The sequence below is a fragment of the Argentina silus genome (genome assembly GCF_951799395.1).
Source record: "Argentina silus genome assembly, chromosome: 17".
Classification (NCBI taxonomy): Eukaryota; Metazoa; Chordata; class Actinopteri; order Argentiniformes; family Argentinidae; genus Argentina; species Argentina silus.
Window position 1 is genome coordinate 7,854,551 of NC_139671.1, and position 20,392 is coordinate 7,874,942.

General features: G+C 45.1%; 3 protein-coding genes across 3 annotated transcripts; 1 reads left to right on the forward strand and 2 right to left on the reverse strand.

Annotated features, from left to right (window-relative positions):
* Positions 1–8,230: 8,230 nt before the first annotated feature.
* On the reverse strand, positions 8,231–14,240 carry cpsf2 (cleavage and polyadenylation specific factor 2). Its single transcript, XM_083689230.1, has 15 exons — positions 14,097–14,240; positions 13,627–13,792; positions 13,153–13,312; positions 12,910–13,015; positions 12,662–12,791; positions 12,413–12,528; positions 12,110–12,297; positions 11,674–11,964; positions 11,365–11,465; positions 10,870–11,073; positions 10,569–10,721; positions 10,232–10,454; positions 9,526–9,837; positions 9,042–9,176; positions 8,231–8,465 (listed from the first exon to the last, which is right to left on the reverse strand). Exons 2-15 carry the CDS (start codon positions 13,773–13,775, stop codon positions 8,373–8,375), a joined length of 2,361 nt encoding a protein of 786 aa, XP_083545356.1. The 5' UTR covers positions 13,776–13,792; positions 14,097–14,240; the 3' UTR covers positions 8,231–8,372.
* A 219-nt stretch (positions 14,241–14,459) lies between these two features.
* ndufb1 (NADH:ubiquinone oxidoreductase subunit B1) lies at positions 14,460–16,298 on the forward strand. The gene is made up of 3 exons (XM_083689231.1): positions 14,460–14,526; positions 15,846–15,990; positions 16,095–16,298. The coding sequence occupies exons 2-3, from the start codon at positions 15,851–15,853 to the stop codon at positions 16,129–16,131; spliced, it is 177 nt and encodes a 58-aa protein (XP_083545357.1). The 5' UTR covers positions 14,460–14,526; positions 15,846–15,850; the 3' UTR covers positions 16,132–16,298.
* Positions 16,299–16,432: 134 nt separating this feature from the next.
* On the reverse strand, positions 16,433–19,943 carry riox1 (ribosomal oxygenase 1). The gene is made up of 15 exons (XM_083688554.1): positions 19,849–19,943; positions 19,554–19,694; positions 19,291–19,430; positions 19,099–19,198; positions 18,901–19,014; positions 18,661–18,767; positions 18,426–18,533; positions 18,273–18,307; positions 17,972–18,150; positions 17,724–17,828; positions 17,465–17,606; positions 17,201–17,321; positions 17,000–17,099; positions 16,793–16,879; positions 16,433–16,689 (listed from the first exon to the last, which is right to left on the reverse strand). Exons 1-15 carry the CDS (start codon positions 19,933–19,935, stop codon positions 16,621–16,623), a joined length of 1,635 nt encoding a protein of 544 aa, XP_083544680.1. The 5' UTR covers positions 19,936–19,943; the 3' UTR covers positions 16,433–16,620.
* Positions 19,944–20,392: the final 449 nt, after the last annotated feature.

The window sequence follows — 20,392 nt, forward strand, 5'->3', positions numbered from 1 at the left end:
ATCCCCAAGGTTTTTCCTTGATTCCTGTGCCTTGTCCATGGCACCACAGTAGCCTACTGCTCAAGAGGAATACACATGTTTCTGTCCTGAGAAAATACTTTAAGCACTGAAATACTTTCTACCTGCAAAAGTGATCATTTTATGAAAATGTTGAGTCCTTACAAGATTTAGAAACATTTATTGTGATTGGTCAACGAGTCCTATAGCAGTGGTGGTGTAAACAAATTGTGACATATTGTATTCTAGATGTGTGCCTTTGTAACGTTTGTGGTAAGGTTAGGTGTCATTGGGTATCAATATCATTGGGTGTATGAGCTGCTGTCACCTTGAGCTGTCACTTTGAGAGGCAAGAGAGGTGATTGGACAAAGCACCTACTTCCAGTGTTGAAGATGTCAATGAAGATGTCAATATGTGTGTGGCATTTTAATATATATATCAGACTACTGTATATGACTCAGCTAAAGTAACTGTGTGTGTGTGTGTGTGTGTGCGCACAACAAAGGGCGTGCAGTGGTGTCAGTGTTACCGCTAGTCCTTTAGCCCTTTAGCTGCTTGTTCAATCTATAGGGCCTTTAAAGCAGATCTCCATATCTCCACTGCAGTGTGCAGAGGCCACCCCTATTAACCAGCTATATTTATAGACTCTCTCCTGCAATAATGAACTAAATTCCCATTGTTGAACTTTTAATAGCTTGCCCCGTTCAATTAAATGTTGATGACATTCCCACTAATGAAAAATTAGGCACTCAAGTGCCACCAATGTAACACAATTACAAACCATACACACCTGTCTCATAGGGCAAGCACAGGCCTGACCTTGAGAGGCTGCAGAACGGAGATTGCTCCACTCCCCCTGGGCCCTTGGGTCACCTTAACTGCCAAGGTAACAGACAGTGGAGCTGCTGCAGCCATGGGCAGGTTGACAAGTCAGAAACAGCTTGTCATCTACCGTCACTCAAGGCCGGCCGGCCGCCCACTTAGTACAGAAACGCCAAGGAGGATGTAGAGGTCAAGGTCAACAACACTCGGCTCACAATCTCCAGCAGACCTATGTTACATCAGGTCATCACAGTCCCCTCTGGTCTCAGAAACACTGTCTTCCTATGTTCCTGGTAAAAGTGAGGAAGTCATCTTTGTCATCAGTGAGGGTTTTTAATCCGTCCGCAGGTCTTGTCTTCATCCTGCAGCTTGGGTCCTCAGCACACACACATCAACATGTGTGACCCGTGCCCTGCCAAGGGATTAGTCCCCCCAGGCCAGAGCCCACACGGCAGGCAGGCAATCGGGGACCCGTGCCAGGGCCTGCTTACTGGGCTTTATCCACTGTGCTACACTCCCTGGTCAGCTCAAAGAGACACACATAGCCTTTTCTGCCTTCTGTGCGGTAGGACACAGTGTATATTTCTCCTGATCTGTGACAGAACAGCGAAAACACAACAGTAGTGTGCATGTAGACTGCCATGGCCCAAGCTAGGCCAGTGTTGCAAGAAAGCGAAAAAAAAGCAGTAGCCTCATGTGGGGTGGGGGTTGTCACAATAAACATCAATCAAGTGCGATTGCATGTTGCTGGGACTAAATGTCAAGCATGTGTCATGTCCTTCTATCGCAAAGACAAGTGTCAAGGTGTCAAGGGTGGCAACAATAGATGGTGACACATTTGATGAACAATTGGTGTCTTGAACCAAGCGATGCACGCTCCAGCTCCACGCCTATCATCACTGTGATGATTCATGTGCTTTATTCACAATCCAAATGAATGTGTGTACATCTTGATGCTCCGATTTCAGTTTTTATTTCAAAGCTGTTTGTGGTTTTGCATCACAGCATCTGCTCTGAGGTGAAGAACGGTGACAACGATATGTCCTCTTGGATGGGTTCAAATGAGCAGTTGCTGAGGCTGAGCTGGGATATCCCATTCAGGACATGAGAGTGGCTGAACACTGCTGAGGCCACCAGTCCAGTGCAGGTCGCAGACACCAGAGCATACGTGTTCGTCTCTCTCTGGTGGGGCGGGGTGGCCAGGTGACACTGAGAGCTGAAGGAGGAAGTCTGATACCTTGCATTAATGCACTGCTGGCATTGTAACTAATATTTTGCTAATTGTTTGGTGCTAGTGGGGATGGAGGGAAGGATGTCTCCAGTTCTGTATTCATAGCAGAATGCAGTGAACTGGCCTTTTTTTTCCTGCCGATTTTCCAGTGCTACGCCTTCCCTACTTTGAGCGCAATCGGATGCCACAAACAGCACAGTACAGAGTCATGCAGTAATGTCCCCAGGGATCTGCTGAATTTACTCCTTGAAAAACCTCCTCAGTCAGCTGCAGGAAAAATAAAATATGTATTAACAACGTTGAGCGTTCTGTGGCAGTGCCGCAGGTTTGTTTGTATGCTTGCGCGGCTGTGAAGAGTAAACAGTGGAGAGTGGCAGAGAGCCTAATCTATGCATTCTGGAGCCAACAGTCCTCTCCTGGACTAACTGACATCATCTCCAGTACCAGTGAACACAAAAGGTCAACATCATTCTCTCACAACAGATGTTTCAGTCACCTCAATATAATATAATCTGCCATGGCATGCTGGGAAACATCGCCGTTCCTGGAAATTTGAGGGTAGAGGACAAATTCTCTTTTTATAGACTTTATTTGGATTCTATCGCTACGGTTACGTACATTAAAAATTAATCGTGTTGTTGCAACAACGTATTTAACGACAGTGTACTTTTCGAACCACTGAAGGTGCCCTTTAAGTCAACTGCAAAACAGGTACTACAAAACTCTGATCTGTACTTCACAGACATCACTGGCCAAATTCTTGCCGATGAAAGCAGACTTCCTTTGTACCGCTTCAGCACTTTACAGTTCTCACAAAATATCACCTTCATCCTCTAAGCCAATGACATTCATTTTGCTTTTTGGAATGATTCAGTTCATCTGGACAAAAGCTTTTAAAGCAGCATTTGACTAAATTGAATGACGTTTTTTACTATAAGGAGACACCATTACATGATTCTCATTCAAGTTTCATCCTGAAGTCGGAAACGATGGATAGGGGACTGGAGGAGAGTTGCTATTTCTGTGAGGGAATGGGGCATCCGTAATGAGCTCCACATAACTAACTTCATTATTCTTCTGTCTGCCGAGCAGAAAGGAAGGGCAGACAAGGAAAGAGCAACCTTTTCCCCTTGCAAAGCACAGCAGAGAATCCCATTGAGACAGACCACAAAGGTTATTCGGCCAGACCATGGAACCTATTTGTTCTGGGGAGATAACATCAAGAGTTGCAGAGACAGGATACAAAATATGATGCAGCTCTATACTCTGAAACTGATAGGACAAATGAGGAGAGTTTCACTGAAGTATAACCACTCTATGGCCATATAGCGTAGAGAGACAATAAAAATCAATGAGCCAGTAGCTTTGCATCAAATATAATTGAATCAGCCTCTACATAACTACTGTGCATTATGGTAACGGCTGACATCCATTCTAAAGTTTGGCAAGTTTTTGTTCTTTTCAGAGTTGCAGTAAAGTCATATGCTGTAGCTACTTTTATAAGTATAATGTATAGGCATTCAAAGTTCATTGGGACAAAAACAAGTCAATAAAAGGACCCTAACAGTCCAGAGGAATAGGGTTAACAAGGAGAAGATGATGCCAGTATGCAGCCTCAAATACATATTAACATATACAGTACAGTTATTCTCTAACTGATTTCTATACATTCAAACCTCAGTCATGTAGGGCGATTCAGGTACAATCGACCACCTCTTATCAAACCACTGTCCACAGGCCTCTTGTAAATCACAAAAACTTCTCAGAGGTAAACACAGAAAGCTTATCCCATCGAATATTTGATGGACCTGGTCGTTGAAATATCGTCTTATGCGTCTGCGCTGGTCATGTTCCTTTTTAGCTCTAATGTCGACATTCAGAACGTGTTAATTTAAGAATTAATTTAATGGCATATACAATATTACAATATAATGGCATATATCAATGTATTTAAACAGATGCTGTAATTAGATAGATAAATAAATAAATATGGAAAAATATGGTCTATTGGGAACTACTTATCAACATAACTTTGCTGAAGTGTGTTGTTGTAATGAGAAGTGACCAAGCAACTCACATCTTTCAAATTTGAAGCACAACAAAAGACGTATATGATTGTCTAACTGTCTAAAGCCAGCTAACGTAACGATAGCCATAAAGTATACCATCTGGTGTTGTAAAAACAAAGCTAGGTTAAGCCACCTTGCTAGATAAGCAGCTGTGTTATGTCCTATAACCCATAATCGGACAGAACATGATTGCTAGCTGGCTTTTGGCTTGCCCGGTGAGCTACTGTGCTAACAAGACAGTCTTGACTAGCATGCAGGCATATAGAACATCATGTTTCTGTAAGTAGAGGCCTTTCAGGTTTTTCTAAGATGCGTTCTAAAGGTCGACACTAGGGCCAAAAAGGAGCCCGGCCAGCACGGACGCATATAGGGTGCTATTTTGACATCCAAGGTCCAAGGTCAAATGTTCACTGGGAAGAAGCACTTTCCTTCAGTAGTGCTATAGAGAATGTTGTATGAGTTTCTTTGTCATAAGTCCAGCACGGTGTCCTTCACTCAGCGTTGGGTGGGCTAGCGGTAGATCCCGGGATAGAGTCTCTGCTGTGACAGCCAGGTCCCTTGAGGCCTTAGTTGGGGCAGCGGTCGAAGAGCAGTAATGAGGAGTGGACGTCCTTCGTTTGAGAAGTTCCCGGTTGGAATTGTATCCAGAACAAGGAGGACGTGGTGGCGTCAGGAGCTCTCCAGGCAAAACCTGTCCAGAAACAAGGAGCTCTGCGGTAGGGTCGCGTCCAGCCACAAGGCGGCCATCAGTCGGTCGCGATCTCCCCCGGTCCGACCCCCCCCCCCCCCCATTTCCTTTTTATCTCCAATTATGGGGTGTATTCGGGGACTCTTTCAGGGAGGGACGAGGTGATAGGAATTGGCAACAGCTATCTCAGTCAATTATGTCCATGCCAACTGCAGAATCACAACACAACATGCAAAGCAAAACCAATAGTTCACGCAGTCTATTTTTCACACATAAGAATGTAAGAGTCAAATGAATGGTAATCATTGTAAAATGCACAACAGCACAGACGATCTGAAGGCACTCATAAATAAGGCCTGATAGTAAAGAACAAGACATGCTGATACGGAATATAATAGACATGCTGATAATAACCAGGCAAACTATAAGGCGGAATGGCAGGCATTAGTAGCGACGAGTCATGTTACTGAAGTTGAATTAATCATCAGCATGGTCTCATAGCTGCTTTAAAGGTGGCACCAGGCGTGTCAAATCAGATGACTCTCATTCACACTGACGTACTGCATGGAAAGAGCAGGACAGCCAGGTCTGTATTCTGCTGACTGTAGCTCTAACTGCATGAGGGTGTCTGAGTGCTCTATTGCTATGGGGCTACAGTAATACTTCTTACATCCAGGTACAGCTACCCTTCCCTGTTGCCTCAGGTAACAGAGAACAACTGCTCGGGTTGGTTTTAATCTAGAAGATTTCTGCTGTTGTTTGTCTGTCTTCTGCCAAGCAAAACAAGCCCTCATGATCCATGAGTAAATATCCAGTCACACACACAAGATCAGTGAATCATCAACAGCTCTATCACAGAAGCCAGCCAGTTGTCCATAAAATGCGCACAACAAAAACCATTGTCTTATCACAAAGGCAATATGGCAGCTGCAGCGTTATTGGCTGTGGATAATCTGGCAGCAAGTGCGTGTCTTTGTGGATTTGTGCTGGTAGAGATGCCTGCATTGTGGGCCAGTGTGAAGAGCAGGTTGCATAAGAGGATCACCTCAGTAATGGTGTAATTCAGAGGATGCTCGCTTCGTCCGCCCGCCCAATCCAGCCCCTCTGTCTTATGAGTGGGTGGGCATGACTGGCTCCCCTACTGAGGGCCATTACCACCGGAAGACGCTGGCACAGGGGGATTACCCAGTCCCATGGAGTGGGAATTAGGATGAGAGAGAAAGAGAGAGAGAAAGAGAGAGATAGAGAGAGAGAGAGAGAGAGAGAGAGAGATAGAGAGACAATGGGGGAGCTGGTGTGCATGGAAAAAAAGAGAAACAGGCACAACGTATTCCTCCTCCGTCCTCCTACCCACCCGCATGCAGGGATGTTTCCACACACCCACACAGAACAGCTCATACCTTCTGGAGCTCACTCAACGAAAGCTGGAAATTGTCAGGATTTTTTTGTTCTGTGCCATATGGTGTGTTTTGAACCATTCTTGTGTTTCTTGGAAAACCGTCCTATTTTCAAATGATTTCATTGATGTCATAGTGACTAAGTGACTAAGTCTGCCTAGAGAGGCAACCAGGAATTCTATGAGGATTAGATTTAATTAATTCATCCTCCAGTCCACTGCAATGAATGGATATGCATATCCTGTCCAAGATGAGCCCGTAGAGTGCAAGCGTTAGGGTCTAACCCTTCCAATTCTGATATGTGTTCAGGTGGATCATTGCTCATAGTGTCTTGATTAAAGTATTAGCTTGACCTGACAGATTACTGGGGCACTTGTTGAGTGGAGAGCAGGTCTGTTCCTTGCCTCCAGGAGGCAGAGTGGAGCCTCAGTGCCCTGGGACGACTCAGTCCCATGGCCAGGCTTAGCTGCTCGTTACATTAAAACAGGGGCTTCTGTGACAGAGTCAGCATTATGAAAGCTAAGAGGATTAGCTGATGGACATTTCTGGCGTTCCCGGTCAATTATCGAAATGAAAAGCGGTGACTGGGCAGGGCTGGCAAGCGCTGTGGCACAGAGGAGTCACTCTCTGTCTCTATCTCTCTTTCTCTATCTCTCTCTCTCACACACACACACACACACACACACACACACACACACACTCTCTCCCCATCACAGAAGGGGTTATGGAAGTTCACTTAGAAAAAATAATAATAGCATCACTGGTGTATTTCTGTCATGGAAGTTTTTTTGTGCGTGCCATGGATTATAAAAAAAGGCCATTTAAATTTTAATGTTTCTAAAGTGCAAAACTGTATGTTATGCAACTGTAAAAACACTGGCCTGTGCGTCAGTCAGCCATCCGTGCTCATGCTTAACTCCTCCATCCATGTGCATGATCGCCACTCTGCCTGCCTTTCGCTCTGACGGCCAGACTTGTGTGTGCCCACCGCTTTCTGACTGGCTGCAGGGTTGTAGGGAGGAGCCTACATGACCGAGGCTGATGTCATTAAGTGTGTGTGTGTGTGTGTGTGTGGGGAGGGGGGCTTTGTTTTGGGTCTAGCCAATGCATTGACATTCCACAGCTGCCCATGTGGAGAGCCCACACCGGGGATTCTACACTGCCAATGTAATCAGCCACCAATGACACACCGCTGAGCAGAGAAAGACAGCTACCTCACCCCTCCCTCCCATCATCACTGTCACCCCACAACAGTTTCCTGACACAATAATCATACTTCACAGCGATTACATTGACCTTACATTTGCGTATATCAGTGTCCTGAAGAAGATAACATGACAAACCAATGAACCAGTTTAAAATCTTTTCTTTTTTTTCTCTCAAAAACAGAAGACAGGGCAACAATTTTGCCATGAGAAAGTTTTCTGAAATATAAGAATAATAATCCTAGCTCATTATTTACATGAGTGACTGAATTATGTTAAATCCCAGATATCACTCTAGGGACAATGTCATCTCAACCCTGAATTACAGAGGCCATGCTGCGTGAACAGATTTGATATGGATACTGAGGCTGGGAGAAACAGCTGAAAAATGTCTCCATCTGGTGCTTACACACACTCAGTGAGTCACCTTAGCACTTAGCTGTACAGTACAACCAAGCCTCTGCAACAACACTACACACTGTACATACAAACCTAGCTCTCTTCTCTCATCCCACAACCATGACACATATTCATAGGAAACAAATCATTCACAACAATGACATTTGTTCAGGACTTTTTTTTTTTTATGACATACAAAAATAACTAAACATTCCAGCTTATATGGGAAAGTATGGACACGTGTGAGGTTTCTCCGGCCCGGATCTGAGCAGGGATTGGAGGAGAAAGACCCTAAGGGTTGCAGAGCGTGTTCACATAGAGGTCACTCCGGGAGAGCATCTGCCTCTCACTGCAGGGAGAGAAACTCACTATAAAAAATAAACAGTAAACAGAAAACATTTTTTTTTTTTTATCAACAACATGGTTTCAAATCAAACAGCTGGAGATCCCCGAGGGGCTTTTCAGGTAGACTGTGTAGTACACTGTAGTCCTGTGGGTAAAGTCCTCCGAACGCAAATGTCTCTGTGTAATGGCCGACGTTGCTGCTGCGGCTGCTGCTGCTCCTATACAACAGCGTACTGCTGATACAGCAGCTCCCGGATCTTATAGTAGTCATCACACAGGCAGCCCTCCAGACCGATGCGCCCGGCCTCCGTCTGTAGAGGGGAGGGACAGAAACACGCCGGGTCACTAGGGTCATCGCCACGGTCGTCACGGAAGACTCATTAAAAAAAAGCAAAAAAAACTCCCACTACGGAGTTTCACTTTGCACACAAACGGATGTGGCTACGTGAAGATGAGCTGGTGCAGACTTGCATGTATGTACTTATTATTACATTATATATTAGATTATATTCTAACCAAGCTCCTTTGCTCCCCATATGCTTTCTATATCTGATCATACCTCCGCAATGTACTGTGTATACATCCAGCGCATAATATTTTGAAAAGTAAAATCATTTTCAGATTTGCGGAGTCATCGCTCCTTGGCCAGATAGTCTTTGCAAACAGGGAATAATTGTCAATAAAATTGCCTACATCAATAACATTTGAATAAATGAATAAACAAATAGGTTTGCGATAGGATGCCCTTTTTTTCTTTTTTTAATCGCAGCTTGTGCTGAAAACATGCCGCCGCGCGCCTGCTGGGTGTGTTGGTACTCTCCCCGGTGGCTGCTGTCACAGAGAGCTGACGGATGCTCGCTCGCTGCACTGTGGGGAAGGACACTCACCCTGCGGACGGCCACCATGTTGTTACACACCAGCACTCCTCCCACAAACTCGGCCTGGATGCCCTCCCTCAGCAGCACCTGCTTGAAGTCCGACAGGCGCGGCTCGTTGATGAACACAGACTGGTGGCCCGGGATCTGTGGGGGGGGGTGGGGGGGGGTTGACAGGGGAAGGTAAGGGTCAGAACCACAACAGTACAGTACTCTACACGTCTGACCTCAGATCAGTTTACATCAGGTTGACTCCTCTCTCTTTCGCTACTTGGCCTCAGGCTCGCTCCTCCTTTCCTGTCCGTTCTGCTTCTCTGTGTTGCTATTCTCATATCAGCACATCTCCATCTCGCTGCCTCTTTGTCCCAAGGTCAGCTCATCTCTGTGAAACTGTCCGAGGATCAACTCTCTTGTCTCCTCACCCTCCCGAGGCCAGCTCTCTCCCATCTCCCCCCCATACACTTGTCTCTCTCTTCTCTGTCTTTCTCTCTCTCACCTCCTGGGAGGGCAGAGGCTCCAGGGTGGGAATAACATCGCTCTCCTCGGACGGCTCCCTCAGGTCCTCCCCGAACAGGGTCTTCATGGCACGCTGCTGGGCCACGGCGCTGGGGTCCACGGCGCTGGCGTCAGGGGTCACGTCCATCGACAGCTCCCCGTCCTCTGCCTCCTCATTCAGGCCCTCCTCCGCCAGCACGCCCGTGTCCACCTTCACCACGCGCATGTCCAGCACGCCGTCGATCCACGCCAGCTCCGTGTCTTTGGCCTTGCAGAATTGCAGCGAGCTCACCAGAGAGTCTTTCAACCGCACCTAGACAGAGGAAGGGAAAAAACAAACACCATAGCGTCATATGACTGACCGTGACCCTGCTCAACATTTGAATGATTATACTGTAGAAATGGTGTACCTGTACAGTACACACATATTGCTTCAATGCATTAACATGCATTAACAATAATGCCTTCATGGTATTAACAGTGAACAACAACGGTAAATGGCGTGAGATAGGAAGTGGATGGACATGGTCCTCTGTGGCTCAGTTGGTAGAGCATGGCGCTAACAACGCTTAGGTTGTGGGTTTGATTCCTACTGGGACCATATATACTGAAATGTATGCACTCACTGCAATGTAAGTCGCTTTGGATAAAAGCGTCAGCTAAATGGCGTATATATATATATACATTTGCGGCAAAGGCGAGCCGACCTGGTAGATGTGTGTTTCACTGGTGGCGTCCACAGTCTCCTGGAGTTTGGGGGTGTAGATCTTGATGTCCTTGGTGAAGGCCTTGCACGACTCAGCCAGGTCCAAGCTAGCCTCGGGGGGCCCGTGGACGATCACTAGCTGCCTGGGCTTCATCTGGTTAATGATCTTCTTTATGGAGTCTCCATCAGAGCGCCCCTCGTAGTCTATGTACGTCACTCTAGCTCTACACGGGGGAGGGGAAGATCAGCGGTGAATGTTTTTCACATCAAGTCAAATACATTTAACATCTAATCGTATTTTTTTTCAGTGAAGCTGTCTGCTTGAGATGGCTACTAACTTAATTTCGATGTTCTCCGTGGAGGAGGTGCATTTGGTGGGAACGAATGAGAGGTCTTGGTCCATGGGTTCATCCCCATTAGCCATCCCTGATTCCAGCTTGTTTTTCTCCTCCTCTGTGGCTTGCAGCTCAGGAACCAAAAAATCCTCTGGCCTAGAAACAGTCATTCATGCACACGCGTAAGTTAGCTTCACAATGGCTAAAACCCAAACGCATACGACTGGTCTTTTAAAAGGGGTGACCGTTTATTTGTATTACAGAGGTAAAAGTATGACTGTACACAGATGGAAGATTACAGAACCTGATGATCTCTCCATATTCGTCCCATTTGATCCTCTCCTCGTGTGTGGGGAACATGGGGTAAGACTTCTTGGCCTGTTTGAAGAAGCTGCCCTTGCGCGCGCCCTCTCCCTTCATCATCAGGTCGTGGTGTTTGGTTTTCACCACCGCAGGCAGCTCCAAGTCATCCTCCATGTCACTTTCATCACTGGAGTCTACATCCACCCTGGGACAGTACAGAAGCACATTCATCTTCCACATAATATAATAATAATATATGCCATTTAGCTGACGCTTTTATCCAAAGCGACTTACATTGCAGTGCACATATTTCAGTATATATGGTCCCAGCAGGTGCACATGCATCATCTCTAGCAATGTTTACGTTTCCCATGGAAAAAATACATCTTTGTTCCCGGAGAGACACATAGACATTATAGACTGATAACAATACTCTCTATCTGGTAAAATTCACCTATAAATATACTTGTCCCCAAAAATGGAAACAGTGACTCACTCTTTTGCTTGTTCAAGTTTTTTGGCAGCTTCTTTCTTCACTTTGTCTTTTTCAAGGTATTCTTCCAGTTCCCGGCCTTCAAGCTTCACCCGCTTCCTGATCTGTTGTCAAGAAAGAAAATGGGAAATGTCAAGAAAGAAAATGGGAAATGGTGTGAAAGCTAGAATGACAGTCCACTGTTTCCACGCTGGGGACTGAAAGTGAGAGACAGGACACACCCAGGGGACACATGCTGCATGAAAATAGATACACCTAAAAACACTACCACTGTGACCCAACACCCAGGCCGCTCTCCTCCCCAGATCTCACCTCCAGGTCCAGCATCTTCTCCCCGGGGTTGTCGATGAGGTAGCGGGCTAGAGTCCCGGGTGTGGTGCGGTACGTCAGGATGACAGAGTTCTTGGCATCCTGGCACCACTGGATGAAGAGCTCCCGGGAGAAACCTGACTCCAGATCTGGCTGGCTGCACAGCACCACCTTGGGGCTGGGAACCCGTGCCAGGTCTGCCAGGCTGTGGCATAGGGACAGGTGGCGGAACTGGAAGGGATTGTTCCTCTTGTCCTCAAAGCACCTCATGAGCTTGTCACTCATCCACTCCACCTACAGTAGAACACACAGAGTCACTGCCATAATACTGACCGAGTGATGTGACATTGAATGACAATTAGCACTAATTTGAACTAATCTCCCTAACGGTGAGCGTGCTGCAGAGCCATTAATATATGTAATAGTATGGTTGAGAGACCTGTGACTTTGAGAACTCCACCACGTTGTAGCTGACGTTGTTGAGCAGGGCGAGTGAATAGACTCCCAGTCCTGCGTCTTTCGTCCTCCAGATCTGATCCAGCAGCTGTGCCAGCTCCAACACACGCCCGGCTGTATCCACCGCGATAAGCACGTTGCCGTCGCCACGGAGGGTCTCCATCACATTGGCTTAGGGAGGCAAAATGCGCAAATCACACAACCGTTTTTTTTTTTCTTTTTGTTTCCACATTCAAGACATAGGTGTCTGCACATAGTGAGTGAGAGAGGAGTTTGATGAACTCACTGAGAAGCTGCTCGTCCCGCTGTTTGCGGCGCGGCTGCACGTACGTGGCGTTGAAGGAGTCTGTGATTAGTAGAGAGGGACGGCTCACCATCTCCAATGTACACCCATTCAGATGGCTGGGGGGGGGGGGGGGGGGGGGGGGAGGGAACAAAAAAACAGCAAAATATGTACAAGAGGACATAATATGAATATTTAACGATATGAAAAATGCACGAAGGTACAGCAATTCAAACTGTCGTTTCCACTCACATCTCTCTCTTGTGGTTGAAGTCCACCGCGTAAACTATCTCCTCCTCCCCGTCCTTCACTATCTTCCAGATGGTCCCTCCGATCATGTGACCAGCAGGAAGAGGAGTGATGGACAGACCGTGTCCTTTCCCTGACCATTCGGAAAAAGGGAATTAGACCAGTGATTCAGCTGTGACAGACAGATTGTAATGCACGGGTTAAAAGAGATGCTTCACGCATTGAGCCGTAATGTCGTTTCGATTGTTTACCTTTTAGATTGACAATCTGGGAGTACTTTAACTGCTGGATTTTGTCGAAAGCAGTGTCCACATCATCCAGCGTGAACAAGTTGAAGTCCTCACTGTTGTTGCGTGACTAACAAAAACACATCCCGTTGATGAATGTTTTTTTTTTTTTTTTTTAAATGCATACAAAAAAACACATCCAATCCTAAACAGTGCAGCATGTAGTCATGGATGTACAGTAATGCATCTCATATACCCCTGTCTCACCTGATATAGGTCATACATGAACATCTGACCCATCTTGTAAACTGGGATAGTTGCATAGATGGGACAGTTGAGACCCAGCTTCCCCACAGCATAAGGCAGGGCTCCCAGATGCAGGGGATCAGGATGGGAGAGGAGCACAGCATCAACCTGGTGGACATACCTAGGGTGGGAGAAGAATGTTACAATAGATCATAATGCCATCTGTTTCAGTTGACTTGGCCATTAGTTAATAGATGCCATTTAGCTGACACTTTCATCCAAAGCGACTTACATTGCAGTGAGTGCATACATTTCAGTATATATGGTCCCAGTGGGAATCAAACCCACAACCTAAGCATTGTTAGTGCTATGCTCTACCAACTGAGCCACAGAGAAGTCCTTGGTTGAGTTGAGACCTAAAGCAGTCTAGATTGATACTGAAAAAATAACCAACAGATGTGACTAGTAGATGATGATGATGATGATGTGTTGTACCTTTTCATGGCATCTATGATGTCCATGGAGAAGCTCTCATCCCAACCACAGTCCAGGAGGAAGCGGAACTCATCCACCTGCAGCAGGTAGCAGAGGGCCGACTCCTCCTGCACCCCCGACACAGCTGTCAACTTGATAATAGAAGTCATCCTCCTCAGCTGTCACACTGCAGGGACCAGAGTCAAACAAAAGAACCATTATGAACAAGGAGAAGAAATACTGGACTTCTTCAGAGACCAATATGGCTATTGACAGAAAATTATGAATGGATCAAATCTACTGAAGATACCTATAGTAGTTAAATAGCTAGAATACAATAGAGTTAGGAATATACAACATTTATACAATTTACTAGGTGTTCAGCTATTGTTAGCGAGCTGCTAGTGCGCTACTAGCCAAATAGCTAGTTAGCTAACAGGAACAGATGAATTAAAAGTGGCTTTTGGGCTATAAACCGTTGAGTAACATACCATCAAATTCTATATAAGTTTAAACTTCAGTTGAACTAAGAATGCAACAAGGTGAATAGTCTAGCTATCATCATGGTGTTATGACATTTTCAGATGCGATTGTTTTCCAGGATCCACACTTTCAACCGGGCGGACATATTTGCCGCTGAATGCGAAAGGTCAGTGGTTGATACCATCAACACGATGTTGATGGTGGCGGTCTTAAATTAAAGAGCTTACAGTATCGGGTCAAACATATACTCACTTTGACAAATGTCATTTAACATTGCTTTTACTGTGCTTCAAAGTGATTACAGAACATGATTCACTGCTAGGCATATTGACTCACAAAACTTTAACTTTGATATTCCTCCATCATAAACCACACAGTTGGTACGGTCCTATGTCCTCTGAAACCCAGCTAGACTGAGGAGCTGAAGGCCGAAGCTTGGTAAAGATTACACATTTCCACGTTAATTGTTTTATTTGTTTTTGTTGTTTGTGTAAATTCACGATGCCTTTCTATGGTTAACATTATGTATGTAGTAATTGCGATTTATACTGTTCCTGCAATTCAGCGAGTCCAGGACAGGAGAACTGTTGACGTTCGTTAGCTATCAAGCTAGCAGGTTCGCAAGTTACCTTAACACAAAAATAACACCACAAGTTATTGACCTAATTGAGCAAACGAACCGGTACTAGAGGTGTGTGTACACATGGCTATAATTCATGTTTGGAGATCCTTGGAAGTTGTAATGTATTTCATTTGACACAGCTGACTGGTAGGAGCTCCAGCATGTTGCAATGTTTTAACAATCTTAAATATTTCCAAATCAGATGTTCAAATAATGGAAACTACATCTTGATTTAGAAAAATATGACTTGGATAACTGAATGAGACTAGTTCAACTTGACGAAATATTAAGTAAACTTGTGAACAAGTAGGCTCATGGTTTCAAAACATGTCTAGAAAAGCAATATTTTCTCAACGGAATGACATATCAATCAAGCACCGTGGAAGTGCCATGGATGCATTCAGACATGGAATCCGTACGAGGGCCGCAATTTCCACCATTGTTTTACATTTTGGTTGGTGGTCAGCTCTTGAAAGATGCTCATAGGCACAAATGGCAGTGTGAGATACCTTTCAAATAAAAAGGTATGAATTAGTTTCAGTGTGAGTCAGTGGTGTAACCCTAATGCAGGGTGATACATGTCAAGTCAAGGTCTATTGGTCATATGCACAGGATACAGTTGTAAATTCTACAATGAAATGCTTACTTTGCCAGCCTCCTCTCAACAGTGCAAATATATATTAGGACGTAAGAATGACAATACAATAATAACACAATCGACAATAAGTGTAAATAAGGCCTATACCTATAAGATGAAGTGAGCAATACAGTAATAAGTAGCAGCAGTGATGGTAGAGGAAGTATGTGCATGTGTGCTCGTGTATGTGTGGTTGATGTACGGAGTCAGTGCAGGTTGGCTTAGGTGCAGGTGGGCAGCTAGGGTTAGCTATTCAAGTCTTATGGCCTGGAGGTAGAAACTGTCTCTGTTGGTTCGAGACCGGATGCACCAGTACCGCCTGCGGTATGCTGGTTAACTTATAGCATGCAGAGAAAGCAAAAGCTAGCACAGCTAGGTATACCAATGCCTCCCCAGTGCTTTTAAAATGGCAGCAAACAATACAACGTTTCCACCTCTTCGTTAGGTGAGTTCACGGACATAACACAACTTATAGCATGTCTTGTGTTTTGTCCACAGGAAACATGGTGAACTTTGTAGCACTGGTGCGTGAGCACTGGGTTAACATACTTGTACCCATGGGCGTTGTGATCGGGTACTACATGGATAAAGCACAGGACCAGAAGCTGACCGCTTTCAGGAACAAAAGCGCGTTGTACAGCAGGTATGAATCATATGAACCTGGTGTCCATCAAATTAAATCTATTCTTATCATTTAAGTGATCATTAAAGTGGGTCCACTGAAAACTATCTTGTTCTTGTTTGTAGGGAACTGAAACCAGGCGAGGAGGTTACCTGGAAGTAGACACAACCGTCTTGGAATATTTATTGTGCCCGTGTCACATCTCCTGTTGTGTGAATGACAATGATTGCTGGATGGGCCTCAAATCACTTGAGAAGACATTACCTCTCTCACTGTATCTTTATGGGTTGTATCGACCAATAATAAACGTGTCACTTTCTCACTCAAAACAGTAGTTATTTTTGTGTCGAAGATCATAATTGGAGACTATTGTAGCAGGGCTTTGCATCAGTATTTTATTCATAATGACTATGTAATTGAACTTCACTGAAGAACACACAAAACAAATGACTTAATAGCAGTATTTATAACAAAGGTTTAATTGAGTACTTACTGAACAAATAAAAGGGTCACATCTTAAAATGGTTATGACAGGTCTAAATTGCATGGATAGACTGCTTCCCTCAAATCGGCATCATTCCTTCCTGCATATTTAATGTGAAATGAATGATGCTGGCACAGCGATTATGTTCTGGGATACTATTAGGGGCCTCAGTTTCGCCGCAGTGATTCAGCAGTGTGAATAATCCCCCTCTCAAACAGCAGCTCAGCCAAGGACATCTAGAAAAGAGCAGGGAAACCGCTTAGAAAACGATCCCATCGCTGTACAGCTCCAACAATAGTTTCTCTGAGCAATGTTGTTTCTAATGTGTAGAATTCCTACCTTGTCCTCAGCCAATTCGCATGGCAAGCTACCCACTGTCACAAACTTTGGATATGAATGGATCAGAAACTCCATTGCGTCTGTATGCTGAAAAAGGTTACATCAGGTTTAATACAAGCCTCCTATTACTCACTGAAGTGTCTTAGGTATACATTTACTATATCTGAATTGGGAGCATCTAGCAAACAAAATTGTAAAGATGTATACCTCTCCTTTAATTTCAAAGCACTTGGACTCCTCTTTGTGGAAAACTCTGGAGTTGTCTGCAGTATAGTAAAGATAAACTGTCTCTCCATCACTGCATAACCTATGGAGACAAAGAAAAGTCAGTCAAAATGTTTTGGAAAGTTCATGTCAACATTTCTGAATCATTATTTGTAAGTCATGCTCTCATTTGTTGTGTAATACCTGGCGATCCCAGCACGGATCAGTCTGATTCTGGTCTGGCCTTTGATGTGAACACCCACATCCAGAGCTTCCCCATCCTCCCACCTGGCAGGAGCCCCCTGAACACTGCTCGCATGCTCCTCTGTGGGAGATGAGTAGAATGAGCGAATCTGGCTACGTGGCGAACTATAAAAGGTGTGTGCTTTGCTGAGAGTCAGGCTAACACCATTATTCCGAAGCTTAATCAAATGACAGTAACCTAGCTATTTGATGATGGAGTTGTACCTGGAGTGAGCCTAGGAGGCAGGCAGTCATGGAAGAAGTGCCTAGCTTTCTGATCCACGGCAGCATCCACAGGGGCGAAAGTAGCTAGCTTCTTCATCAGGCCCTCTATTTTGGAGAGGAATTGGACCCTGCGTGAATCCTCCTAGAAACAAATGAGCAGAAATGCAGTGATAAATGGGGTGACGTACTGTTGGATCCCCCCCCCCCCCCCCCCCCATGACGTAAACGCAGGTGAACAAACTCCTCTCTCCTAGGTTACCTTGTCGGAGTTCTGCACACCCATGTAAGTCAGGTAATCCTGAGGAAGGCCTCGTCTGTAGTCAACATCCTCCTCCATGGCCATCTCTAAGGCTGCTGGGACCACCTGTCAAACAAAGAATTACACTGCGTCATCACCCACACTCTTGTGTTTCTATTATAATAATATTGTGTCTGTTGTATAGATATGATTTGAACAAAGAGAGTTTCAGCCATTAATGTGCAACAAAGAAAGCAGGGTTACGGAACCTTCATCAGCAGGTCACCCCAGCTGTTCTTCTGGTAAGAGGAGATGGTGATGTGGAGGGAGTGTATGTCTGGGAGGCAGTCCCCCTGGTGGATAAACCCTCGGGGGAAGTAGAGGAGGTCGCCAGCCTCAAGCACCACCTCCAGGATGGGTTTCCCAATCTCTGCCTGGCTGAAGTTCGCTGGAGGAACAACAACGAGCAGTCTATGAAAGATGAGGCTGACAACACTTGAGATCAACTTTCTGGGCCTACTGCTTTGGTAGACATTATAAAAGCAAAAAGGTGGACAAAGGACAACTTACGACTTGAAACAACGGGCAAAGTCTCATCTTCTGATCTGAAATAATACAGAAAACATGAGCACTGCGTGTACTTGTTTTTTTTTAATAGGGTTCACACATCGGTTGATGCATGCCGTAAATGCTGATCTTTCAAGTTTTATCCTCGTAACTCACCTGGGGCTGTATACTCTCCAATGCTTCCTACCCTCCAGCTGAACTACAAAGGCCTCAATATCATCATAATGTGGAGCAAAGCCTTGTGTTCCAGGAGGTGTCAGATACCTGGGCAAATAAGAAAATCGCTGATTTAAATTTGGTGACGAAGTGCACTTTGGATGCAGTAAGACTGATGACACTCAAGTGTTGTATATGAGCATCTCACTGGTCAGATTCTCAATGGGCCACTCACATATTGGCTCCTGCCATACTGCCAAAGTGTTCCTGTAGGATGGACAGCACATTCCACACAGTACAGGAGAAGGCCTGAGGATTAAGCATGCGCAGAGAGCAACCACTCTGGAAAGGAAAAGAAAAGACACAGGTTGGGTTTTTGTGAAGACACATACTGTAGTGAAAAGAATGACACATGACATGAAGTAACATTTGCTCATCAAGTAAATGAATATAAGAAAACATCCAAATGTTTTACCTCATAGAAGTCCCATACAGTAAAAGGCATGGCCCTCCCTGGAGGATTGTGTGTCTCTCTTTTGCCATTTGTGTAACTGGTGACATCCAGGTTTACTCCATATTGAACATCATCCTGACAATGTCAACAGCAACATTTACCTTAGTTGGTCATAATGGTATAACATGACAGAGGACACTAATGTAAATGATAACTCACATTTCTCAGAATGCGATCAAACTCTGCTGTGGAGAACAGCCCCTTATAATAGTCTGGATTCTGCCGTTTAACTAAAATTGGCTTCTTTTCCCATGTATCCCTAAGAGAAGGAAACAGTGAATGAGCAAGGGAGATCATTTCCCTGTGACATCTTGCATAATATACTGGGCTACTGTCTACAGGCGTCTGTACCTGAAGAAGCTCTTCAAGGGAATGGGGTGGATGAGCCACTGGAACAGTTTGCTGGCTCTCTCTCTGCTGTTGCTGACTTTAGCCAGGCCATCAAGCAGAGCATCTAGTGCCTCACTGCCACCTCCTGCACACTGCACCTCCTGCACACATCAATAACATCACAACACCGGAGAACCACAGTCTAGACTGGAGGATATGACAAAACTACCATGTGCCTTGCTGCGTTACAGCTTATGAGAGTCATTTGGATGAACCTGACTTACCTCTGTGAGTCTCTCCACCCTCTCCTCTCTCTGTGCAGCTTTAAAAACCTGCTTGCCCATCAGTCTCCTTTTGGCCTTTTTGATGGATTTTGTGGGCTGAATTCCATTTTCCTTCCTCTTCCTCTTCTTCTTTGCTGTAACCTAGAAAAGCATTCCTCAATTAGACAGCTCTGTGATGGTCAATTTAACACATCACCTTTCAAGAAAACTAGGCACTATAAGGTATATTCAAAGAACTGTAATATATGCTGAAATTGCAAAGAGCCAGCACCAGTAACAACTTAACCCTAAATACCTGCAACGATGATGTTTTAACTGCAGGAGCCGGTTCAGTTGGCACTGTTTGGTACAATGCAAAGGCTGACACATGTTTCTTCTCCATTTTCCCACTCGGAACGTCATCAGCGTGAGACAACGTGATCGAATTTCTTCTTTTGGAAATCAGGACCCCTCAAACGTGCCGTTGCACTTTACTGCCATCTAGTATGCGGACTGTCCGATGCACCCCTATGCTGTAGGCTGATCGTGTGTAGACATTTCTGTGGTCCTCGTTCAGCTGCTATCTCTCTCTCTCTACATTTTTTATTCTATTTTTGCTTATGCAGTTATCCATTGTTATCAATCTGCTGCACAGCAACACCATAGTATAATAATATCTTTGGTAGTAGAGTACGCCGGCCGCCTGCCCAAATGCACCGGACAGTACCCTTGGTGACCAGCAGGTGTAGCACTTGTCAAACAGATCAATCATCAACTCATACTCCCAGAATGCTTCAGTGTATGTGTTTGCTTAGCCGTCTCTCCATCCAACAATACAGGCAGCCTTTGATAGTGAGGAC